Here is a 22,908-nt window from a genome sequence, read left to right on the forward strand (position 1 = left end):
ATTTGCTTAATTTTTCAGCTCTTCCAGGAGCTCCTCGACAGAATAGAAGGAGTGAGCCATGAGGAAACTCTTCAGTTTGGACTTAAAAGTGTTTGGGCTACTGCTAAGATTTTTGAGTTCTTGTGGCAGCTTTTTGATGATGAAGACAGCAGAATACTGCACTCCTTTCTGTGCAAGAGTCAAGGAAGTGCATTCCACATGCAGATTTGATTTCTGCTTAGTATTAACTGAGTGAAAGCTGCTAACTCTTGGGAATAAGCTAATATTGCTAACAACAAACGACATTAAAGAATGTCAGAATTCCCAGACTATTGAATATGGGACGACAAGAAGTTCTCGAACTTACACCACATATAGCTCGAACAGCCAGTTTTTGAGCCAAAAATACCGTTTTTGAATCAGAAGAATCACCCCAAAAAAATTATACCATATGACATATGTGTATGAAAATATGCGAAATAAACTACTTTTTGTGTTGAACTGTCACTTATTTCAGATATTTTTCTAATGGTAAATAAAGCAGCATTTAGTTTCTGAACAGGATCCTGAACATGGGCTTTCCACAACAGCTCACTATCGATCCAAACACCTAGGAACTTGAACTGTTCTGTCTCGCTTATAATATGCCCAATCTGTCTGATTAAAATATCGGTTCTTGTTGAATTGTGAGTTAGAACCTGTAAAAACTGAGTCTTACTGTGATTTAGCATCAAATTATTTTTCACAAGCCACAAACTTATTTCATGAACTACATTATTTTATACTGTTTCAATAGCACACACAAGATCCTTCACTACCAAGCTGGTGTCATCAGCAAACAAATATTTTTGAATCACCTGTAATACTAGAAGGCATATCATTTATATAAATAAGAAACAGCAGTGGCCCCAGCACCGACCCTTGGGGAACACCCTACTTAACAGTGCCCCATTGGGACTGAACATCACTACCACTGTCAATATTGCGGAGAATTACCTTCTGCTTTCTGTTCTTAAAGTAAGAGGCGAACCAATTGTAAGCTACTCCCCTTACTCCATAATGTTCCAACTTCTGCAGTAATATTTTGTGGTCAACACAGTCAAAAGCCTTCGTTAAATCAAAGAAAACACCTAACGTTAGTAACCTTTTATTTAATCCGTCCAAAACCTCACAGAGAAAAGAGAATATAGCATTTTCAGTTGTTAAGCCGTTTCTAAAACCAAACTGTACATTTGACAGCAAATTATGTGAATTGTGCTCCAGTAACCTTGTATATAGAACACTCTCGATAATTTTAGTAAACACCGATGGCATAGAAATAGGTCTATAATTGTCAACATTATCCCTGTCTCCCTTTTTATAAAGTGGCTTCACTTCCGAGTACTTTAATCGGTCAGGAAACCGACCACTCCTAAAGTAAAAGTTACAGATATGGCTAAGTACTGGGCTAACATACATAGAAAAATACTTCAGTATTCTGCTAGATACCCCGTCATATTCATGAGAGTTCTTGGTCTTTAGTGATTTCATTATTAACTCATTCTCCCTCTTGTCAGTATCATGGAGGAGCTGTCTCAGAACACTTTTTTCTACGAGCGCTATATGAGTCCCTGTTGGGACTAGGTTTCTGTTTAGTTCACCTGCTATATTCAGAAGGTGATTATTAAATACTGTAATATATGTGACTTATCAGTAACACGGACATTCCCATTACACACTGATTCTATATCCTGATTCTCCCCTGATTCTATATCCTCTGCTAACCAGCCACTTCCTTTATGACTGACCATATGGTTTTAATTTTATCCTGAGACTTAGCTATTCTATCTGCATACCACATACTTTTTTCCTTCCTAATACCTTTTTTAAGCACCTTACAATACTGTTTGTAATGGGCTGCTGCATTTAGATTTTCACTGTTTCTAACGTTTTGATATAATTGCCACTTTGTTCTACAGGATATTCTTATCCCCTCTAGTTAACCATCCAGGCTGCCTGTTTGTGCTAGTACCCTGTTTTGAACGTTCTAACGGAAAGCAACTTTCAAATAGCACGAGAAAAGTCTTGAGGAAAGCATATTTATCGTCTACTGTATCAGCACTATAAACATCTTGCCACTCTTGTTCCTTGATAAGGTTTACAAAGATCTCTACAGCAACTGGATCAGCTTTCCTAAGAAGCTGATGAGTGTGTTTAACATGTGTTGCAGCACAAAAATCTTTTAGAGTTTGGTACACACTTCACAATATCATTTTGCCGTAAAAAATGTGCAACTAAAATTGCTACTTGTTGTTATTTTCCCGGTTTTGCATGAACGTGTTAGGAAGTTAATGAGAACATATCTGATTTGTCAAAGGGTACAGTCAACAAACTGTAGTACATTTAGTGAACTACATGCCACTACAATTAACAGCTGTCGATATGACGGGACTGTTATCAACCGCTAGGGGCACGAAGTACTTTGTAGCTATTTACGATGTATTAACCAAATATATAAAACTGTACCCTACCAGAAATTCTGCGTCCACTTCCATTTTAAGAATATTAGTAAGTGACTACATCACAAAAGTGAGGAAACCAGTGACATTCTTAACAGACAATGCTGCTTACCTCAAAAGCAATTTATAAGGGAACAAGGTGAAACTTCCTGGCAGACTAAAACTGTGTGCCGGGCAGAGACTAACTCGGGACCTTTGCCTTTCGCGGGCAAGTGCTCTACCAATTCAACCAACTCTGCAACTACCAACCCAAGCATGACTCACGCCCCGTCCTCACAGCTTTACTTCTGCCAGTACCTCGTCTCCTACTTTCCAAACTTTACAGAAGCTCTCCTGCGAACCTTGCAGAACTAGCACTCCTGAAAGAAAGGATGTTGCGGAGACTTTCCAGAGTAAGATTTTCACTCTGCAGCGGAGTGTGCGCGGATATGAAACTTCCTGGCCGAGTGAAAATCTCATTCTGGAAACATCCCCCAGGCTGTGGCTAAGCCATGCCTCCACAATATAATTTCTTTCAGGAGTGCTAGTTCTGCAAGGATCGCAGGAGAGCTTCTGTAAAGTTTGGATGGTAGGATACGAGGTACTGGCAGAAGTAAAGCTGTGAGGACGGGGCGTGAGTCGTGCTTGGGTAGCTCAGTTGGTAGAACACTTGCCAGTGAAAGGCAATGGTCAAGAGTTCGAGTCTGGGCCCGGCACACAGTTTTAATCTGCCAGGTAGTTTAATATCAGCGCACACTCCTCTGCAGAGTGAAAATCTCATTCGGGGAACAAGGTGTTAAACATATTTTGATATCCTGTTTAACCCCAGAACGAACCCAGTTGAAAGAATCTTTCGCGAATTGAACCACTTTGTAAGAACTTACTCACCGAAACAGCATATTAAGTAGATGCAGTATGTTCCTCTATTTGAGAATATTTACAATAACTTATCCCATGAGTCGACAGGGTTCAAACGTACTGATCTCATGTCATCAGAGGCTGAATGTAATGTAGGTTGTAGCGAATGTGTTGTAGGTAGCCTTATGTGATTTTAGGGTTGTATTGCTTACAGTACAATTATGAACATACAAATACTACACACAAAAACACAAAAATTGATCGCTACAATATGTCCAGTTGGTTGCAGTGTGAGCTGTGCGTGGCTCACGATCGTGCTATGTCTTATTTTACATCCTGTTTTTTTTACGTGTTGCCACCTCGTTATGTTAGTTTCAATTTCTGTTGTCACGGAGTTGCTGCTTTGTCTGCCCATCAGCGGCAGCAGCAGCGCCTATCGATATAGCCCTCCCGTGTTATCTTTGCTGTACTGCTATTACTTCCCGGATGTCGTCTGTCGTGAGTCAATTGGAACGTGCCAGGAGGGCGGTTCAGACCTGCCACTCGTGGAGTTGGAACGCGACACTAGTTTAATCAGTTGGAGCAGCAGTGAGGCCTGGATGTCCATAGGTCGCCCGACTGTGCCCGCCACACACTACTAGAGCCGGGCACGGTCTTCGTGGATCGTCGATCGCTCGTCCTACTGGACGACGTGAATTGGCTCAGCGATCGCTTACGGATTGGCTGTGTGTGTGTGTGTGTGCGCGAATCAACTCCCAATTTGTCTTCGTGATTGCACAGCCACTGCTTAGTGTCGTTCAAGTCTTCGTGCAAGTGTTTGTCAAACTGTGTGTGTAGTTGGTGTCATTTCCACTGACAACTTGTTTGAAAAGTTGACGGCGTACTGGCAGGCAGTCGCTCGGTTGGTGCGGACTAGGGAGAATACCTCCGTGTGGTGCAGTCTCCTGGGTTCGTTGGCGGTCCCTGCGCAGTCTCGGAGCGTGTGTGGAGCTGCCCGATCGCTACAAGATTCGTGGCTCACCGACCCAGGACGTCAAAGTTTGGTGTGTGTTGAATACCCAAGCCACGTCCGTTGATGTTGTGTCGTTCGTTTCGGTGGTTCGCTGTTAGGGAGCTTTTCCTGTGAGCAACACCGAGTGTTTGTAGTGGTGAAATCGAGCCGCCGTGCGGAGGAATTAACTATATTGGTTCACTACAATTCAAGTGCACCAGCGGAATTTTCTGCCTTGTGGCCTTTAATGTTCTGGTTACCTGCCCTGGCCACTGACGTAAATTCAGGCAGTGTCCCTTTTTGGTGAAGTTAACTATATTGTCTTATTTCAAATTCATGTGTACCAGCGGAATTTTCTGCATTGTGGCCGTTGGTGTTCCGGTTACCTGCCCTGGCCACTAAAGTAATTTCGGGCAGCGTCCTTTCCTCACCTGTTGTCGCTGTCCAACATGGTGTGTAATTTTGACAGCTTAATACATATTTCATTGTGGATAATCACGTCCGTTACAGTCTGGTCTTTGAGTTTTTATGTACCGATTGGTGGCAGGCAAGTCGTTTGGTCTGTCGGTCTGTAACTGTCTCTTGGTTGGGTTACCGACGGATCAAGTGTAGTTGGGCTCACCACCTGTCTCACCTAAGTGAACGTTAATGTTTTGAGGGCAGACCCCCCCCTGGAGGCGTCTGAGTGCCGTTGTCTGTACTGTGCTTTTCATGGGTGTTTAATGATCTGTTGGTAATCTATTATAGCAAATGCTTAAAAGAAAAAAATTGTGTTTTATGTAAATCAATTTATGTAAATCAATTGTGGGCCTTCAACCGCATAAAGCCTTATTCTCAAAATTTCCCCTTAAGCAAAAGCATTGCGGCCTTCTGCCGTAAAAGATTATGGTAATATATTTTAAAATTTTGAAATTTAATTGTGGCCTTCAGGCGTTTTTATTGCACCTTGTATATGTTTGTTCTATCCACTTTTGCCTTGAAGCTTTCCGCCCATCTGTGATATGTATATACATACCGCATGTCTTCAGTCACTTGAAATATACCTTGTTGTTTTTTAAGATTTCTTGTTTGGAGGCCTTCAGCCGTTTAGCGAGCGTATCACAGTGTTTCAAATTTTTCTGTACTCATGCTCCGAGATATCAATCTTTCAGGGCTACATTATTGTGACCCTGAAGGGTACACACCACCATACAGCGGTAAACATATGGTTCTCCAGTACTAAAAAAGGAGGTGTTTTACGTCCTTATAAATCCGTTTTATTCATGTTTTCCAACTATAAATAAATGAAACACCGTCATACATCCCCCCTTTACACAATCGTTGCAGAACCGTATAATACGCGAATGTTGGAGACACTGGGAACGTTTACTGCAGATTAACTACCTAAATTTCATTACTAAGAACGGTGACTTCATTGTGAAAAACATATTAATGTACTTAGCAAATAATTACCGAAATTCAGCATAACCTGTGGATCGATCAGATATTATGCGTACTCGTGCAATCATTCTGCTGTTCCATATTCGTACTGGCTGTACAGTGATCGGACTAAATTGTGCGATCACCTTGGTACAACCAGCTAAAGGGAGACGGTTTTCTGACTGGTATCTGATTCACTGATAGCAACCACTGTTAAACACAAGTACGGTAACATCATTGGAAGTGTTACAGGCCGTTAGTATGCCCGTCAACATTGTGGTGGTGTGTTGATATCTGTCAAGCCGAACGTTATCCGAAAATTACCTTGAGCAGTTAATCAGGGAAGCGGATCGTGAAGATAACATCTTAGATATGCTGGTGGCAGATAAACCAGAAGTTTTCCACACAGGAAGTCCGTTATCATAAGGCCGTTATGGCATCATTGAATTAATCTGTATATAACAAGACATAGAACGGCAGGACGATCTTTCTGCTTAACAAGAGCGACAAGAAACATTACAGATTACCTAAGCTGTCAGCATAAAAAGTTCATCTCTAGCACTAACAACGTTGGATGTCAATGGACAAAGTTGAAGAGCGTTGTACAGTGCATTTCAGAGACGTACGTTCCGAGCAAAGTTACGAAGGATGGAAAAGACGGGTCACATTTCTACAGCCGCGTTCGGAAGCTGCTACGGAATAGAGTTTCACTGCACAGAGACAAACAACAACGAAATTAAGCCAAAATTAATGTAAGGAGAGCAATACGTGAAGCGCTCAACGTGTCTGAAAGTATAATTCTGTATACCTACCTGGCAGAGAACCCAAAGAAGTTTTCGTCTTATGTTTAATTAGTAAACGGATCGAAGCCATCTGTCAAGATGCTCTGTGACCATACTCGCTTTGAAAGAGACGAATCCACAGAAAAGGCCGAAATATTAAACGTATTTATCCAGAACTGTCTCACAGAAGATCACACTGTCGTACCTCCTCTAAATCGTCGCACGAGCGACAAAACAAACGAAAAACAAGTGAAATCCCTCAAAAAAGAGAAGGTCACTGGACCTGACGTGATACAAATATGAATCTACATAGAGTATGCGAAAGCATTTGCCCCTCTTCCGGCATCAGGTGCCATACGTCTCTAGAGGAGTGATGATTGAAAAGAACCACACATTAGTAGTAGGGCAACCTTCGTGTCACCACATTCTCCATTGTTGCCAAATTTATTCAAGATGGCGTCGATGACGTCATCCAAGATGGCGGCATGTAGACTTGGCAACATCGAATGACGTCATCCAAGATGGCGGCTTTTGGCGGGAAAATAGTCCAATTATGCTATGTCCACTAACCTAACCTCAAGATAAAATGGTGGGAATTTTGAATTTTGACGGAAAAATAGACCAATTGCGCTACGTCCACTAACCTAAGCCTCCAGAGGAAAAAGTGGTGGGAAGTTTGAATTCCAACAGGATAATACATACAAAGACCGTACTTTTCTTGTTATTATTATTGATTATCATTTATTAACATTCGTTATCATTTATTGTCATTTATTATTATTGACCTACCTGCACTAGAAAATTCCCTCCAAATTCAAATTCCAACACGATAATGGCTGCAAAACCTTACTATTGTTTATTATTATTATTCATAATTATTCACTATCATTCATTATCATTCATTATCATTCATTATCATAGGCCTACCTCCACTACAAAATTGCGCCAAATTCAAATTCCAACACGGTATTGTCTCAAAAACTGTAATTCTGTTTATTATTATCATTTATTATTTTATTCAAGGTGTCCGATTTTCTTGGTGAGAAAGCCATTTTCCTTACATCCATAACAAAGATCTATCACAAGTTCAAATCCCAACACCATAATTGATCACAGGTACGAACTTTCACCCTCACTTATCTTTTTTCACTGGTAGCCTATCATAATCGCGTCAAATAATAAACTGCTCTTATAGTAACGTAAGTCACATCCTTTGATTTTGCAGGGGGGGGGGGGGGGGAGGGACTGAATAATTTATTTCAAGCAGTACGTTCATCACTTGTTCTCCAACATAGTCAGCACACACATCGTTGATATCGCAGTGCAGTCACCATGACGTCCGCGCTCCAACTGAATTAGTTCAAATCCTCGCCACTCCCTGGCCAGCGTGCGTAGACACTGCCTACACCTGTCACGTGAGGCGGCCGGCGACTAGCACGGAGGGCGAGCCCAGCAATCGCTCCCACGTCGTAAACATGTTTACGCTGGACACGCTGGAACTTGTCGAGTTTGACGTCACAGCGGGCTCTTGTCCGCTCACCACGTGAATTCGTCGCCTCCGCACGTTTCCCGCCAAAATTGTCTGCCTCGGAGCTGAATCACACAACGGTCGACCGTTCGCTGCCACACTTTTGGCGCCACGTTCAAACCTGTCGATGCCGACCGCTCACTGTCCACGACGTGTCCCTGTGCGAGCGAGAACGCAGAGCTACCCTTTTGGTGGCAAAGTTTGCTCGACGGTGCAATCCGCCATGACTATATAACAGCACGTTTGGACCGCACTGCAACGCCTGCTAATTGACTTGCTCTCGCGCACGCGTAATAACTGTGCAATCGCTGCTCCGCCGCCCCGCTTACGTCACACACCCTCCATACACGCGACGGACATAGCCTTCTGTAAATACCTGGAAAATGACTATTTCAGACATTACGGTCACGCAGGTGTGTCCCAACTGACTTCTCCATGCTCACACAGCGAAACTCCAGAGCTCAGCTGACATACGCGCGGCCAGCTGACCCCGCTCCATCGACAGCTCTCTGGCCGGCCGACGTCAAGCCACCAGCAGTGCCCGCGCACCCCCACGTATGCACACCACGTAGGCGGCGAGCGGTGCCTCATGGTCCGACTACGTAAACATCTTTTCGCGCCCGTGAGCATTTACTGCTGGACAGGATGGAACCTGTCGATCGCGTGCTGGACAAGGGATACGTTTAGCGCCAGAGTTTGACCGACAGTGGAATCCACCATGATCGTATAACAGTGCGTTTGCTCGTCGCGAGAACGCTCGCTAATTCACTCTCACCACCCCGCTATATTAAATAACTGAACTTACAATTTCATATACATATGCAAACGTGTCCAACTCCCTAATTTCAACTACTTTTCGAGTACCAGACCGCCACCTCCTCCTCCTCCTCCTCCTCCTCCTCCTCCTCCTCCTCGGAACCAGCGCCATGTTTGAAATCTGCCAGTAAACAAAGCTCACTAGCACTTCCGCCATCAACCTAAGATAATTGTTTGAAACTAAGCCAGCAGCACTCAACCTCTTCCTACACGTTTCTTGTAAACGGACTCACCCTGTACTAGGTCCATGGATGGAGGAACGAATTTACTTTATTTAGGAATGGAGTATATGTATCACAACTACATGTCCCACATCATACAGACCTGCAAAACACTCCTACATAACTCATTTATAATGTTGCTAATTGCAAACAGTTAAAAATAGCTCATAGCACAGCCAACAGACATTCGAACCGCTCGTAAATAATGTAAAACATTTACCTCCAAATATTCAAACAACTGCTAATTTTCGGAAATAATTTCAGTACATACGCTGATGGAAGGAGGAACGAGTGTACTTTATTTATTTGCGACATATATTTTTGAAGCTTTTACTTCTCATAGGTTTCGATATACAAGGCTGACATAAGGCAGTTTCTGAACTCCAGTAGTGCACTACACTTGGAACACAACCACATCCATCAAGATATTCATTCCAATCCAGACCTGTAACTCCTCTACAGATAAACTTGTCCAGTTATTTTTCTACTCTCTCACATTCTGACCAGATTGCCGTTATTGCGCAAAAACAGCTCATACTGCGTTGTGCTGCTTGGACTAGTAAGGAAGGGCTGCACTCTATTTATTTGGAGCCCTTTTATTTAGTCGTGGAGTATATTTGTCACAAAACACCCGTACTGATCCCACTGTGGTCATCTGACACGGGCCACAAACACGAACAACTCCTAATTTCACCACACAATAGCAAACAGCTCTTAAATAATGCAGTACACAATATCAGCAGACGAGCTCTGTACTCTTAAACTCTCCAAATAAAGCACCGCACAGTGCACTGACATGCTCGCAAAATAGTGCAACAGACGCGCCCAAACACCACCAGCTGCCAAACCGACCAAAAGTCTCTCCTCGGCCTCCCCCAAACATGACCTCAACACAGTCGCATTCGCACCTATCACCGGAGAAATTGATATCGCCTATGCGCCTTAGATTACGCTCCAAGGCAGGCCGTGCGCGCGTGTGGTCGGCGGGGAAGGGGATTCCAGAGTCACCAGCCAAGTTCAGCTTGCGAGCGCTCGTGACAGCCGACACATGTGAAAGCTGCATTGTTCTTCTCATGTATACCGCCGGCGTCTCAGGTCTGGACCTGCCTTCACGTCTATTGTCAGAACAGCTCATAGTTCGTTGACACATTCGATTAACGTGGCCGGGAAGACATTTACTACTCGCATGCAACCGTCATGGTGACGGAAAACCAATCACTCTGATCTGCGCTGCAGGCGCGTGTAATCATTGAGAACACTATTTTTTTCGAACAATTTATTTAACCATACCGTGTAGCTCTCACGCTATCACAAAACACCAATCCCAGATGTGCCCTGGGCCATGTTGCACAGCCCACAGACATGCACCCAATCACAATTTCAGTACACACTATAGCAAACTGCTACTAAATAATACATCACACAGATGTGTAGATACGCTCAGTACTCGTAAACTATCGCAATAACGCATAGCAGAGCCTACAGATACGCTCGCAAAATAACTCAGCAGACGTGCGCAGGTACCCCCACTCTGCACCGTGCCCACAGGATGGTGAAGTCACCCATCCGTCTGATTTCAGACCTCTCACAGCCCCTGCTCGGCTTCCGCAAGCGTGAGTTGGCGCGGCCAACGCACACGTCAGCGGTCAAAGCACACACATACATCCGTCCAGGACCGCGATCCCGAGCCGCGACCACCGAACGCGGGTGAAAGTCAACTTTATATCAACGTAGCATAATTCCAAAGCGCAGCCTCCATACGCAAGACACATCATAGCAACACATGTCTTTACCTCCTATGACACTGTAGCACACTGTGCATTGCTCCTCACACGACATTACACGGCCCTTTAACTAAACGCAACTACACATCCCTGCTCTCACCTCGTCGCGTAACCAGCCATCTAAAAAGCTTCCCAATATTATTCTTACTTTACAACATTTTTTTTAAAAAAGATCTAATTTACACCTCCCACCACACCTAAGCCGACCGCGGTGGCCACGTGGTTCTAGGCGCTGCAGTCCGGAACCGCGCGACTACTACGTCGCAGGCTCGAATCCTACCTCGGGCATGGATGTGTGTGATGTCCTTAGGTTAGTTAGGTTTAAGTAGTTCTAAGTTCTAGGGGACTGATGACCACAGATGTTAAGTCCCATAGTGCTCAGAGCCTCAAGACATTAGTCAGGAAGAATCAATACGCAAAGAAGTGGGATACGGAAGTACTAAGGAATGACGAAATACGTTTGAAGTTCTCTAACGCTATAGATACAGCAATAAGGAATAGCGCAGTAGGCAGTACAGTTGAAGAGGAATGGACATCTCTAAAAAGGGCCATCACAGGAGTTGGGAAGGAAAACATAGGTACAAAGAAGGTAGCTGCGAAGAAACCATGGGTAACAGAAGAAATACTTCAGTTGATTGATGAAAGGAGGAAGTACAAACATGTTCCGGGAAAATCAGGCATACAGAAATACAAGTCGCTGAGGAATGAAACAAATAGGAAGTGCAGGGAAGCTAAGACGAATTGGCTGCAGGAAAAATGTGATTGTCGGAAGGACAGACTCAGCATACAGGAAAGTCAAAACAACCTTTGGTGACATTAAAAGCAACGGTGGTAACAATAAGAGTGGAACGGGAATTCCACTGTTAAATGCAGAGGAGAGAGCAGATAGGTGGAAAGAATACATTGAAAGCCTCTATGAGGGTGAAAATTTGTCTGATGTGATAGAAGAAGAAACAGGAGTCGATTTAGAAGAGATAGGGGATCCAGTATTAGAATCGGAACTTAAAAGAGCTTTGGAGGACTTACGGTCAAATAAGGCAGAAGGGATAGATAACATTCCATCAGAATTTCTAAAATCATTGGGGGAAGTGGCAACAAAACGACTATTCACGTTGGTGTGTTGAATATATGAGTCTGGCGATATACCATCCGACTTTCAGAAAAGCATCATCCACACAATTCCGAAGACGGCAAGAGCTGACAAGTGCGAGAATTATCGCACAATCAGCTTAACAGCTCATGCATCGAAGCTGCTTACAAGAATAATATACAGAAGAATGGAAAAGAAAATTGAGAATGCGCTAGGTGACGATCAGTTTGGCTTTAGGAAAAGTAAAGGGACGAGAGAGGCAATCCTGACGTTACGGCTAATAATGGAAGCACATTTAAAGAAAAATCAAGACACTTTCATAGGATTTGTCCACCTGGAAAAAGCGTTCGACAATATAAAATGGTGCAAGCTGTTCGAGATTCTGAAAAAAGTAGGGGTGAGCTATAGGGAGAGACGGGTCATATACAATATGTACAACAACCAAGAGGAAATAATAAGAGTGGACGATCAAGAACGAAGTGCTCGTATGAAGAAGGGTGTAAGACAAGGCTGTAGCCTTTCGCCGCTACTCTTCAATCTGTACATCGAGGAAGCAATGATGGAAATAAAAGAAAGGTTCAGGAGTGGAATTAAAATACAAGGTGAAAGGATATCAGTGATACGATTCGCTGATGACATTGCTATCCTGAGTGAAAGTGAAGAAGAATTAAATGATCTGCTGAACGGAATGAACAGCCTAATGAGTACACAGTATGGTTTGAGAGTTAATTGGAGAAAGACGAAGGTAATGAGAAGTAGTAGAAATGAGAACAGCGAGAAACGTAACATCAGGATTGATGGTCACGAAGTCAATGAAGTTAAGGAATTCTGCTACCTGGGCAGTAAAATAACCAATGAGGGACGGAGCAAGGAGGACATCAAAAGCAGACTCGCTATGGCAATAAAGGCATTTCTGGCCAAGAGAAGTCTACTAATATCAAATACCGGCCTTAATTTGAGGAAGAAATTTCCGAGGATGTACGTCTGGAGTACAGCATTGTATGGTAGTGAAACATGGACTGTGGGGAAACCGGAACAGAAGAGAATCGAAGCATTTGAGATGTGGTGCTATAGACGAATGTTGAAAATTAGGTGGACTGATAAGGTAAGGAATGAGGAGGTTCTATGCAGAATCGGAGAGGAAAGGAATATGTGGAAAACACTGGTAAGGAGAAGGGACAGGATGATAGGACATCTGCTAAGACATGAGGGAATGACTTCCATGGTACTAGAGGGAGCTGTAGAGGGCAAAAACTGTAGAGGAAGGCAGATATTGGAATACGTCAAACAAATAATTGAGGACGTAGGTTGCAAGTGCTACTCTGAGATGAAGAGGTTAGCACAGGAAATAAATTCGTGGTGGGCTGCATCAAACCAGTCAGTAGACTAATGACAAAAAAAAAAAAAAAAGATAGGCTACCAGTGAAAAAAGATAAGTGAGGGAGAAAGTTCAATTATGGTGTTGGGATTTGAACTTGTGATAGATCTTTGTTATGGATGTAAGAAAAATGGCTTTCTCACTGAGAAAATCGGACACCTTGAATAAAATAATAAATGATAATAATAAACAGAAGTACAGTTTTCGATACAATATCGTGTTGGAATTTAAATTTGGCGCAATTTTCTAGTGGAGGTAGGCCTATAATAATAAATGATAATGAGTGATAATAAATGACGATAAATGGCGATAAATATCGATAAATGGCGATAAATGGCGATAAATGGCGATAAATGGCGATAAATGTTAGTAAATAATTATGAATAATAATAAACAATAGTAAGGTTTTGCAGCTATTATCGTGTTGGAATTTGAATTTGGAGGGAATTTTCTGGTGGAGGCAGGTCAATAATAATAAATGATAATAAATAATAATAAATGATAATGAATAATAATAAATAATAATAAATAATAATGAATGTTAATAAATGATAATCAATAATAATAAAAAGACAAGTACGGTCTTCACATGCATTATCCTGTTGGAATTCAAATGTCCCACCATTTTTTCTTCTGGAGGCTTAGGTTAGTGGATGTACCACAATTGGACTATTTTCCCGCCAAAAGCCGCCATCTTGGTTGACGTGATGCAATGTTGCCACATCTACCTGCTGCCATCTTGGATGACGTCATCGACGCCATCTTGAATAAATTTGGCAACAATGGAGAGTGGGGTGACACAAAGGTTGCCCTACTACTCACGGTGTTCCCGTTTTCAAGTAAGGATCGTCGAACGCAGGCAGAAAACTATAGACCTATATCTCATGTTTAGGTCAGGTGCAGAATTTTGGAACATGTTTTATACTTTCTGGAGAGCTATGTTACTCCACGAGACCGAGAAAGCAGAAGATATGGGCTCTCACGTAGACACTTGAGATTCTTGATTTCCGGAAACCATTCGATACAGTTCTGCACTGCCGCCTAATGAACGAAGTATGAGCGTGTGATTGGACTGAAGAGTTTCTAGTAAAGAGAACACAGTATTTCATTCTCAACAGCGAGATGTCTTCAGACGTAAAAGTAACTTGGGGCATACTCCAAGAGAGTGTTGTAGGACCATTACTTTTCGTGCTATATATACATGATGTATTAGATAACGTTGAAAGTTCAACGACATTATTAGCGGATAATGCTGTTGTAGACAAAGGAGTCGCGACACTGGAGCACTGTAGTGAAGAGCAAGAGGGCCTACTGAGAATTGACGCTTGATGCATGGAGTGGCTACTGATCCTCAATATAAGCAAATGCAGCGTCTTGTGTATGCATAGACTGAAAGACTTGTTACTGTATGACTATACTACTGCACATCACTGGAAGCAGTTATTTTCATAAATTATCTAGGAGTATGCGTACAGAGCGATTTGAAGTGGAACCACAACGTAAAATTAATCGCAGGCATGGCTAATGACAGCCAGATTCAGTGGAAGAATGCTTAGCAGTTTTAGTCCATCAACAAAGGAGGGCCGGCCGCTGTAGCCGAGCGGTTCTAGGCGCTTTAGTCCGGAACCGCGCTGCTGCTACGATCGCAGGTTCGAATCCTGCCTTGGGCATGGATGTGTGTGATGTCCTTAGGTTAGTTAGGTTTAAGTAGTTCTAAGTCCAGGGGACTGATGACCTCAGTGCTTAGAGACATTTGAACCATTTGGAGAAAGGAGGAAGCTTAGAAAACCCACTTTCGACCAATACTTAAATATTGCTGGTTAGTATGGGACTCGTACCAGATAGGACTGACAGAGGAAATAGAGAAGAGCCAAATAAGAGGAGGGCGTTTCGTTACTAGTTCATTTAATATTCTCGAAATCGTCACAGAGATGATCAACTCCAGCTGCACAAGCTGCAAAGGAGGCTATCTGCATCACGGTGTTGTTTACTATTAAAGTTCCAAGAGCGTATGTTCCGATAAAAGTCAACCAATAAGTGGCTTCCTCCTAAGTATATCCAGCGAAAAGACCGAGCAGATAAAATTAGAGACTCTCGAACTCACATGGAGACTTACCGGCTCGTTCTTCCCGCCATGCAAACATGATTGGATTTTGGAATATGGTTGTTGATATACAAGTAGACATAGATCTCAAAGGGTCTTAGTCCATGGCTATTTACATAATATATACAGTACAAACGTTCGAAACATCACAAAAAGCGCGGCTTGTGAAGAGGTTTGGTAGTGTACCATAGTGCCACTAAAGAGAATGATTAACGGAGTATGCATCCTCAGAGCGCAGTAGCAACGTAAGCGTCGCAACAGGAACATATGAACGATACTTCATGTTGTCACCACAACTGCGGCACCTACTACAGAAAAAAATAACTAACATGAACTGCAACCAACCTATTACGCTGTCCTGTGACAACAATATTACTTCACTGTCTGTATACGACTATTCAGAATATCATAAAAAATTAAAGAAATATTCTATTTATCTACGTAGATTCTCGTCAATAGAGCCTCACTCTGAAGTGTTTTGGCTTTTTCTTTCGTGTAAGCCGACCACACCGAGAAATTAATAAAATTATCAAAATTCTGCAATGGAATTGTCTTGTCATAGGCAGTCGAGATACAATAGACAAGTGCGCCGTATTACTCGTCGAAGCGGTAGCTAGACCAGGCCGCAGGGAGAAGTAATTTGGTCTCGGGTCCGGGTATAGCCACGTATTTGGTTAAAGTAGGGCGTGTTGTTACTTTGTGAGAAGCTGAGACTGCTTGCTGTGACGTCATTAAATTTACTGACAATGAAAAAAAAATTACTAAATTAAAACGCAAAAAATGACGGGAAGCTAAAGAGAATAGTTAAAGTCTAGTTAGTCGATGGTGTGTAATTTATAGGTGACAGGAACTGTCCTGAGCAGAGGTGGATTCAGGTATCTAGAATGAACATGCACCCAAGTACCCCGGTGATGACTTGGATAAATATGTTAGCAGCTAGCAATTTCAGCGAAATTATGATCGATACAAGGGAATACGAAATTAGTGAAAATCTTCACAGTTTTTGTTAGCGAATAAATGTACAGAGTAATTATTCTAAGAGATTTAGTTTTAAAGTTGTCATAATAAGCGGTTCGTAATATATGCGATCGAAATGACATAATTTCAAACTCCGCATACTACATTACATTTTTATATAAAATGAAAGCATCACAATTAAAGTGACTAGCGTTTTATTCAGACGAAAACCGGTTGTTACACGTTATACCATGAATAAGCTTATCAACGTGTGCTAGTCAATCTTTACTTCTATTAAGCAGGGCTTTGACGTATATTTCAGAAAAATTTCGTTAATTTAAAAGTCGAAACACCAAGCCATAAATGCAGCAATCGGCCGTCTGTTACGATATAAAAGAACGTAATATTCGCTGTTCAAAGAATAACTGTTTCTCTGATCTGTCATCCTGACATGTGTCGTTGTTGTTGACTTTGTAGCTTTCCTGTAAGTCGATTCTGGAGTACCGAAATATCTTAAAAGCATTGAAGGGCTAGTGGGAAACCCCATTAGCCACATAAGAAAACCAAAGTTCTCGAACAAAGACAAATATATCTCGACCTTAACACATGTATACAGACTATGCTGCAGTTACCTAAGTTGGTGTTTATTCGGAGGAATACCTCGAGACTGTGGGTCGCTGTTGTGAATTTTATTAACCGCGAAATTGGATCCGCGGTTTAATCACCTTCCGTGAGTCTAAACATAACCTTATGATTTTTCATTTCTTTCACTCTTAATGATTATTCTTTAATATAGCTTTACGTTTAATTTTTTCTTGTCGTTCCTTAAAATCGCCTAGACCGAATATCAGGTTAAAAGTAAATTGAAATGAAGCCATATTTTTCACTTACCTATTATTTCAAATATACTGTTTGTAATTGTAGTAGTCAAGTGTGTTGTAATAAATTCGCTTCTGTCTATTCCTTGCTTAGTTAGTAACCCAACTTCTGCCTTTGTGTGTCTTAATGTTGAAAGATTAAAGTTATGGATTAAAGAGAGCAGACTATAGCGCATACACTGAGGTAACAAATTTCATGGGATAGAGATATGCACATATACAGATGGCGGTAGTATCGCATATACAATGTGTAAAAAGGTGGTGCATTGGCGGAGCTGTCGTTTGTACTCAGGCGATTCATGTGAAATGTTTTTCCATGATTATGAGCACACGTTGGGAATTAATAGATTTAGAACGCGGAATGGTTGTTGGAGCTAGAAGCATGGAACATCACTCCACTCCGAAAGTCGTTAGGGAATTCAGTATCCTGAGATCTACAGTGTTCAGAGTATGCAGAGATATCAAATTTCACAGACAATGCAGTTTCCGGATACCTTCATTTGAGGACCTAGAGCAGAGGCGTTTGAGTAGTCAGTGGTAATAGACGAGCAACAATATGTGAAGTATTAATAGAAGTCACTGTGGGATTACGACGATGGTTTCAGTTTGTACAGCGCGGCAAAATTTGGCGTTAATGGGCCATGAGAGCAGACGACCGACACGAGTGCCTTTGCTGATAGCACGACATCGCTTGCAGCACCTCTCCTGGGCTCGAGATCATATCGGTTGGACCCTAGAAGGCTGGGAAACTTGGCCTGGCTAGATGAGTCCCGATTTCAGTCGGTAAGAGCTGATGGTAGGGTTCGAGTGTGGCGCAGACCTCGTGAAGTCGTGGACCCAAGTTGTCAGCACGGCTATGGGCAAACTGTTGGTGGCTCTATAATGGTGAGGACTGTGTATAGATGAACCGTTCATTGACTGGAAATTGTTATGTTCGGCTACTAGGAGATCAGTTACATCCACTGATGAAGCCGACCGCTATGGTCGCTATGGTCGAGTCCGGAAACGCGCGACGGCTACGGTCGCAGCTTAGAATCCTGCCTTGGGCGTGGATGTGTGTGATGTCCTTAGGTTAGTTAGGTTTAAGTAGTTCTAAGTCTAGGGGACTGATGGCCTCAGATGTTAAGTCCCATAGTGCTCAGAGCCATTTGAGCCATTGATTCTTGTTTACAAACAGCGATCGAATTTTTATAGATGAAGATGCCTCGTGTCACCGCGCTACAACTGTTCGATTGGTTTGAAGAATATTCTGGACAATATGAACGAATGATTTGGCCACCCAGATCGCCCGACATGAATCCCATCGAACATTTATGGGACATAAGCAAGAGGTCAGCTTGTGAACAAAAACCATCACCGGCAACTCTTTCGCAGTTATGGACAGCTACAGAGTCAGCTTGGCTCAGTATTTCTGCCGGAGCCCTCCAACGACTTGTTGAATGCTTGCCACGTCAAGTTGCTGCATTACTCTTTGCAAAAGGAGGTCCAACACGATATTAACAGGTATCCAGTGACTTTTGTCACATCAGTGTATATAACACACACGAAATCGTTCCATTATTAGAAAATATCGCAGTATTTTCTGTATACGGTACCTTTGGTTCCGTTTATCACGGTGTGAATTTTCTACTTGTTCAGGATTATACTTTCCGGTATACCCAAAGATTGCGATATTAGCCAACTGGATCAACCTTAAGTTATTACAATCAGTATGGGTCACACCGGTTCTGACACCGTTGTTAAGTATTATTTCTTTTATATTCACGATTACAAGTGACAGTACGCTGAAGCGCCAAAGTAATTGGTAAAGACATCTCCGAGGTAGCCATGATGAGGGGATTTTCCCGTACGACCATTTCATCATGAGTGTACCGTGAATCTGGTAAAACATAAAATCTCCGAAATTGCTGTGGCCAGAGCAACGACGACTGAGGAGAATCGTTCAACGTGACGGAAGTTCAACCCTTCCTCAAGTTGCTGCAGATTTCAATGCTGGGCCATCAAAAAGTGTCAACGTGCAAACCATTCAACGAAACATCGTCGATATGACCTTTCGAAGCCTAAGACCCACTCATGTACCCTTGATGACTGCATGACACAAAGCTTTACGCCTCGCCTGGACCGAGATTGGACTCTTGATGACTGGAAACATGTTGCCTGGTCGAACGAGTCTCGTTTCGAATTGTATCGAGCGGATGGACGTGCACGGATATGGAAACAACCTCATGAACCGATGGACCCTGTCTGTCAGCAGGGGACTGTTCAAGCTGGTGGAGACTCTGTAATGGTCTGGAACGTGTGAAGTTGAAGTGACATAGGACTCTTGGAACGTCTAGATACGACTCTGACAGGTGACACGTACGTAAGCATCCCGTCTGATCACACGCATTGCGCATTCCGAAGGACTTGGCAAATTCAGCAGGTCAATTCAACACCCCACACGTCCAGAATTGCTACAGAGAGGCTCCAGGAACACTCCTCTGAGTCTGAACATTTCCACTGGCCACCACTCCCCAGACACGAACATTATTGAGCATGTCTGGGATGCCTTGCAACGTGCTGTTCAGAAGAGATCTCCATCCCGTCGTGCTCTGACGGATTTATGGACAGCCCTGCAGGGTTAGTGGTGTCAATCCCTTCCAGCACTGCTTCAGACTTTAGTCGAGTCCATGCTACGTCGTGTTGCGGCACTTCTGCATGCTCGCGGGGGCCTACACGATATTACACATGTGTACCAGTTTCTCTGGCCCCTTCAGTGTATGTTTGTGGCGATAAATGCCCTGTACACTTACTACAATTACATCTACTGAACGAACCACAACAAAATACTTTATTTACATTCATTTGGATTTTATTCCAACAAAACAAACATGCATAGCCCAGCAGTACCCATGCGACAGCACCCCACTTGATCGAATATCACTAGAGCGTAAACACGGCATTGGTTCCACCCTCAGCAGCTCTTCAGTTCACTTTGCCGTGCAATAAGTGTTCTTTTTTTAAGTAGGAGACTGTTCTAGATAACGTAAACTTAGAAGCAGAAAAACTGTAAAAAGTGAAAAATTGTATCATCTTCCTTGGCAGGTTCAGCACTGTGTCGTACCGGTAGGAGACTCACCTTAAACCGCAATGGCCCAACGGGCGGCTTTGCGAAGGGGATGTTGTAGAAGGCCAGCGTGTGGCGCCCACTGCTGGACAGCTTGTCGGTCCCCCTGACGGCGCCCTGGCGAGTCCGCACCACGGGCGCTCCGCCGCCCACACACGACTCCAGCAGCAGCAGCAGCAGCAGCAGCAGCGCTGTCACAGCGGTCAAAGAAGCGCGCCACACCGCAGCCATTATCACTCTGTTCCGCGACCGGTCGCGCCCGCTCTTATCAGGCCGTGTTCGCACTGCTGAGTTACGCACTCTTATCGCCCAGTCCGATTCCTCGTATCTTCAGATTACATAGCCTGTGATAAGGGTGCATAATTATATTCGGACTGGCGTAATTTTGTTGAACTTCTTCGCTGCCATTACGAAAAGATAAGTAGACAGGGAGGATTGCACAGGATATACAGGGTAGTCCACTGATCGTGACCGGGCCAAATATCTCACCAAATAAGCGTCAAACGAAAAAACTAAAAACAATGAAACTTGTCTAGCTTGTAGGAGGAAACCAGATGGCACTATAGTTGGCCCACTAGATGGCGCTGCCATATGTCAAACGGATATCGCCGGCAGGGGTGGCCGAGCGGTTCTAGGCGCTACGGTCTGGGACCGCGCGACCGCTAAGGTCACAGGTTCGAATCCTGCCTCGGGCATGGATGTGTGTGCTGTCCTTAGGTTAGTTAGGTTTAACTAGTTCTAAGTTCTAGGGGGACTGATGACCTCAGAAGTTAAGTCCCATAGTGCTCAGAGCCATTTTAACCAAACGGATATCAACTGCGTTTTTTAAAATAGGAACCCCCATTTTTTATTATATATTCGTGTAGTACGTTAAGAAATATGAATGTTTTTGTTGGACCACTTTTTTCGCTTTGTGATAGATGGCGCTGTAATAGTCACAAACGTATGGCTCTCAATTTTAGACGAACAGTTGGTAACAGGTAGGTTTTTTAAAATAAAATACAGAACGTAGGTACTTTTGAACATTTTATTTCGGTTGTTCCAATGTGATACATGTACCTTTGTGAACTTATCATTTCTGAGAAAGCGTGCTGTTACAGCGTGATTATCTGTAAATACCACATTGATGCAATAAATGCTCAAAATGATGTCCGTCAACCTCAATGCATTTGGCAATATGCGTAACGACATTCCTCTCAACAGCGAGTAGTTGACCTTCCGTAATGTTCACACGTCCATTGACAATGCGATGACGCATGTTGTCAGGCGTTGTCGGTGGATCACGATAGCAAATATCCTTCAACTTTCCCCACAGAAAGAAATCCGTGGACGTCAGATCCGGTGAATGTGCGGGCCATGGTGTGGTGCTTCGACGACCAAACCACCTGTCATGAAATATGACATTCAACACTGCTTCAACCGCACGCGAGCTATGTGCCGGACATCCATCATGTTGGAAGTACATCGCTATTCTGTCATGCAGTGAAACATCTTGTTGTAACATCGGTAGAACATTACGTAGGAAATCAGCATACATTGCACCATTTAGATTGCCATCGATAAAATGGGGACAATTATCCTTCCTTCCATAATGCCGCCCCATACACTAACCCGCCAAGGTCGCTGATGTTCCACTTGTCGCAGCCATCGTGGATTTTCCGTTGCCCAATAGCGCATATTATGCCGATTTACGTTACCGCTGTTGGTGAATGACGCTTCGTCGCTAAATAGAACGCTTGCAAAAAATCTTTCATCGTCACGGCGTTCAAAGTCGTCGCTATGCAATTCCTGGTGCATAGAAATATGTTACGGGTGCAATCGATGTTGATGTAGCATTCTCAACACCGACGTTTTTGAGATTCCCGATTCTCGCGCAATTTGTCTGCTACTGATGTGCGGATTAGCCGCGACAGCAGCTAAAACACCTACTTGGGCATCATCATTTGTTGCAGGTTATGGTTGACGTTTCACATGGGGCTGAACACTTCCTGTTTCATTAAATAATGTAACTATCCGGCGAACAGTCCGGACACTTGGATGATGTCCAGGATACCGAGCAGTGTACATAGCAAACGGCCATTGGGCATTTTGACCACAATACCCATACATCAACACGATATCGACCTTTTCCGCAATTGGTAAACGGTCCATTTTAATATGTTTAATGTATCACGAAGTAAATACCGTCCGCTCTGGTGGAATGCGCCATCTATCACAAAGCGATAAAAGTCGTCCAATTAAAACATTCATATTTCTTTACGTACTACACGAATATGTAATAAAAAATGGGGGTTCCTATTTAAAAAAAAACGCAGTTGATACCCGTTTGGCCTATGGCAGCGCCATCTAGCGGGGCAATCATAGCGCCATCTGGTTTCCCCCTTCAAGCTAGACGAGTTTCGTCTTTGTAGTTTTTTCGTTTGATGCTTATTTCGTGAGATATTTGGCCTGGTCACTATCAATGGACCGCCCTGTATACAACTGACTCCCGAGCCTTGTTGGCTGGAGGTAAACCACATACATGGAGAAAAATGTCGTGA

The 22,908-nt window shown here is 43.2% G+C and overlaps 1 protein-coding gene across 1 annotated transcript in view; it reads right to left on the bottom strand.

Moving 5' to 3' along the window:
* LOC124606302 (venom carboxylesterase-6-like) overlaps nt 1–20,599 on the bottom strand; it is a 328,193-nt gene extending 307,594 nt beyond the window's left edge. Inside the window, exon 1 of the mRNA XM_047138284.1 lies at nt 20,381–20,599. Coding sequence (XP_046994240.1) covers nt 20,381–20,599 — 219 coding nt within the window. The remainder of the gene's footprint in view (nt 1–20,380) is intronic.
* Nucleotides 20,600–22,908: the final 2,309 nt, after the last annotated feature.

Source organism: Schistocerca americana, chromosome 3 (assembly GCF_021461395.2).
Source record: "Schistocerca americana isolate TAMUIC-IGC-003095 chromosome 3, iqSchAmer2.1, whole genome shotgun sequence".
Lineage (NCBI taxonomy): Eukaryota > Metazoa > Arthropoda > Insecta > Orthoptera > Acrididae > Schistocerca > Schistocerca americana.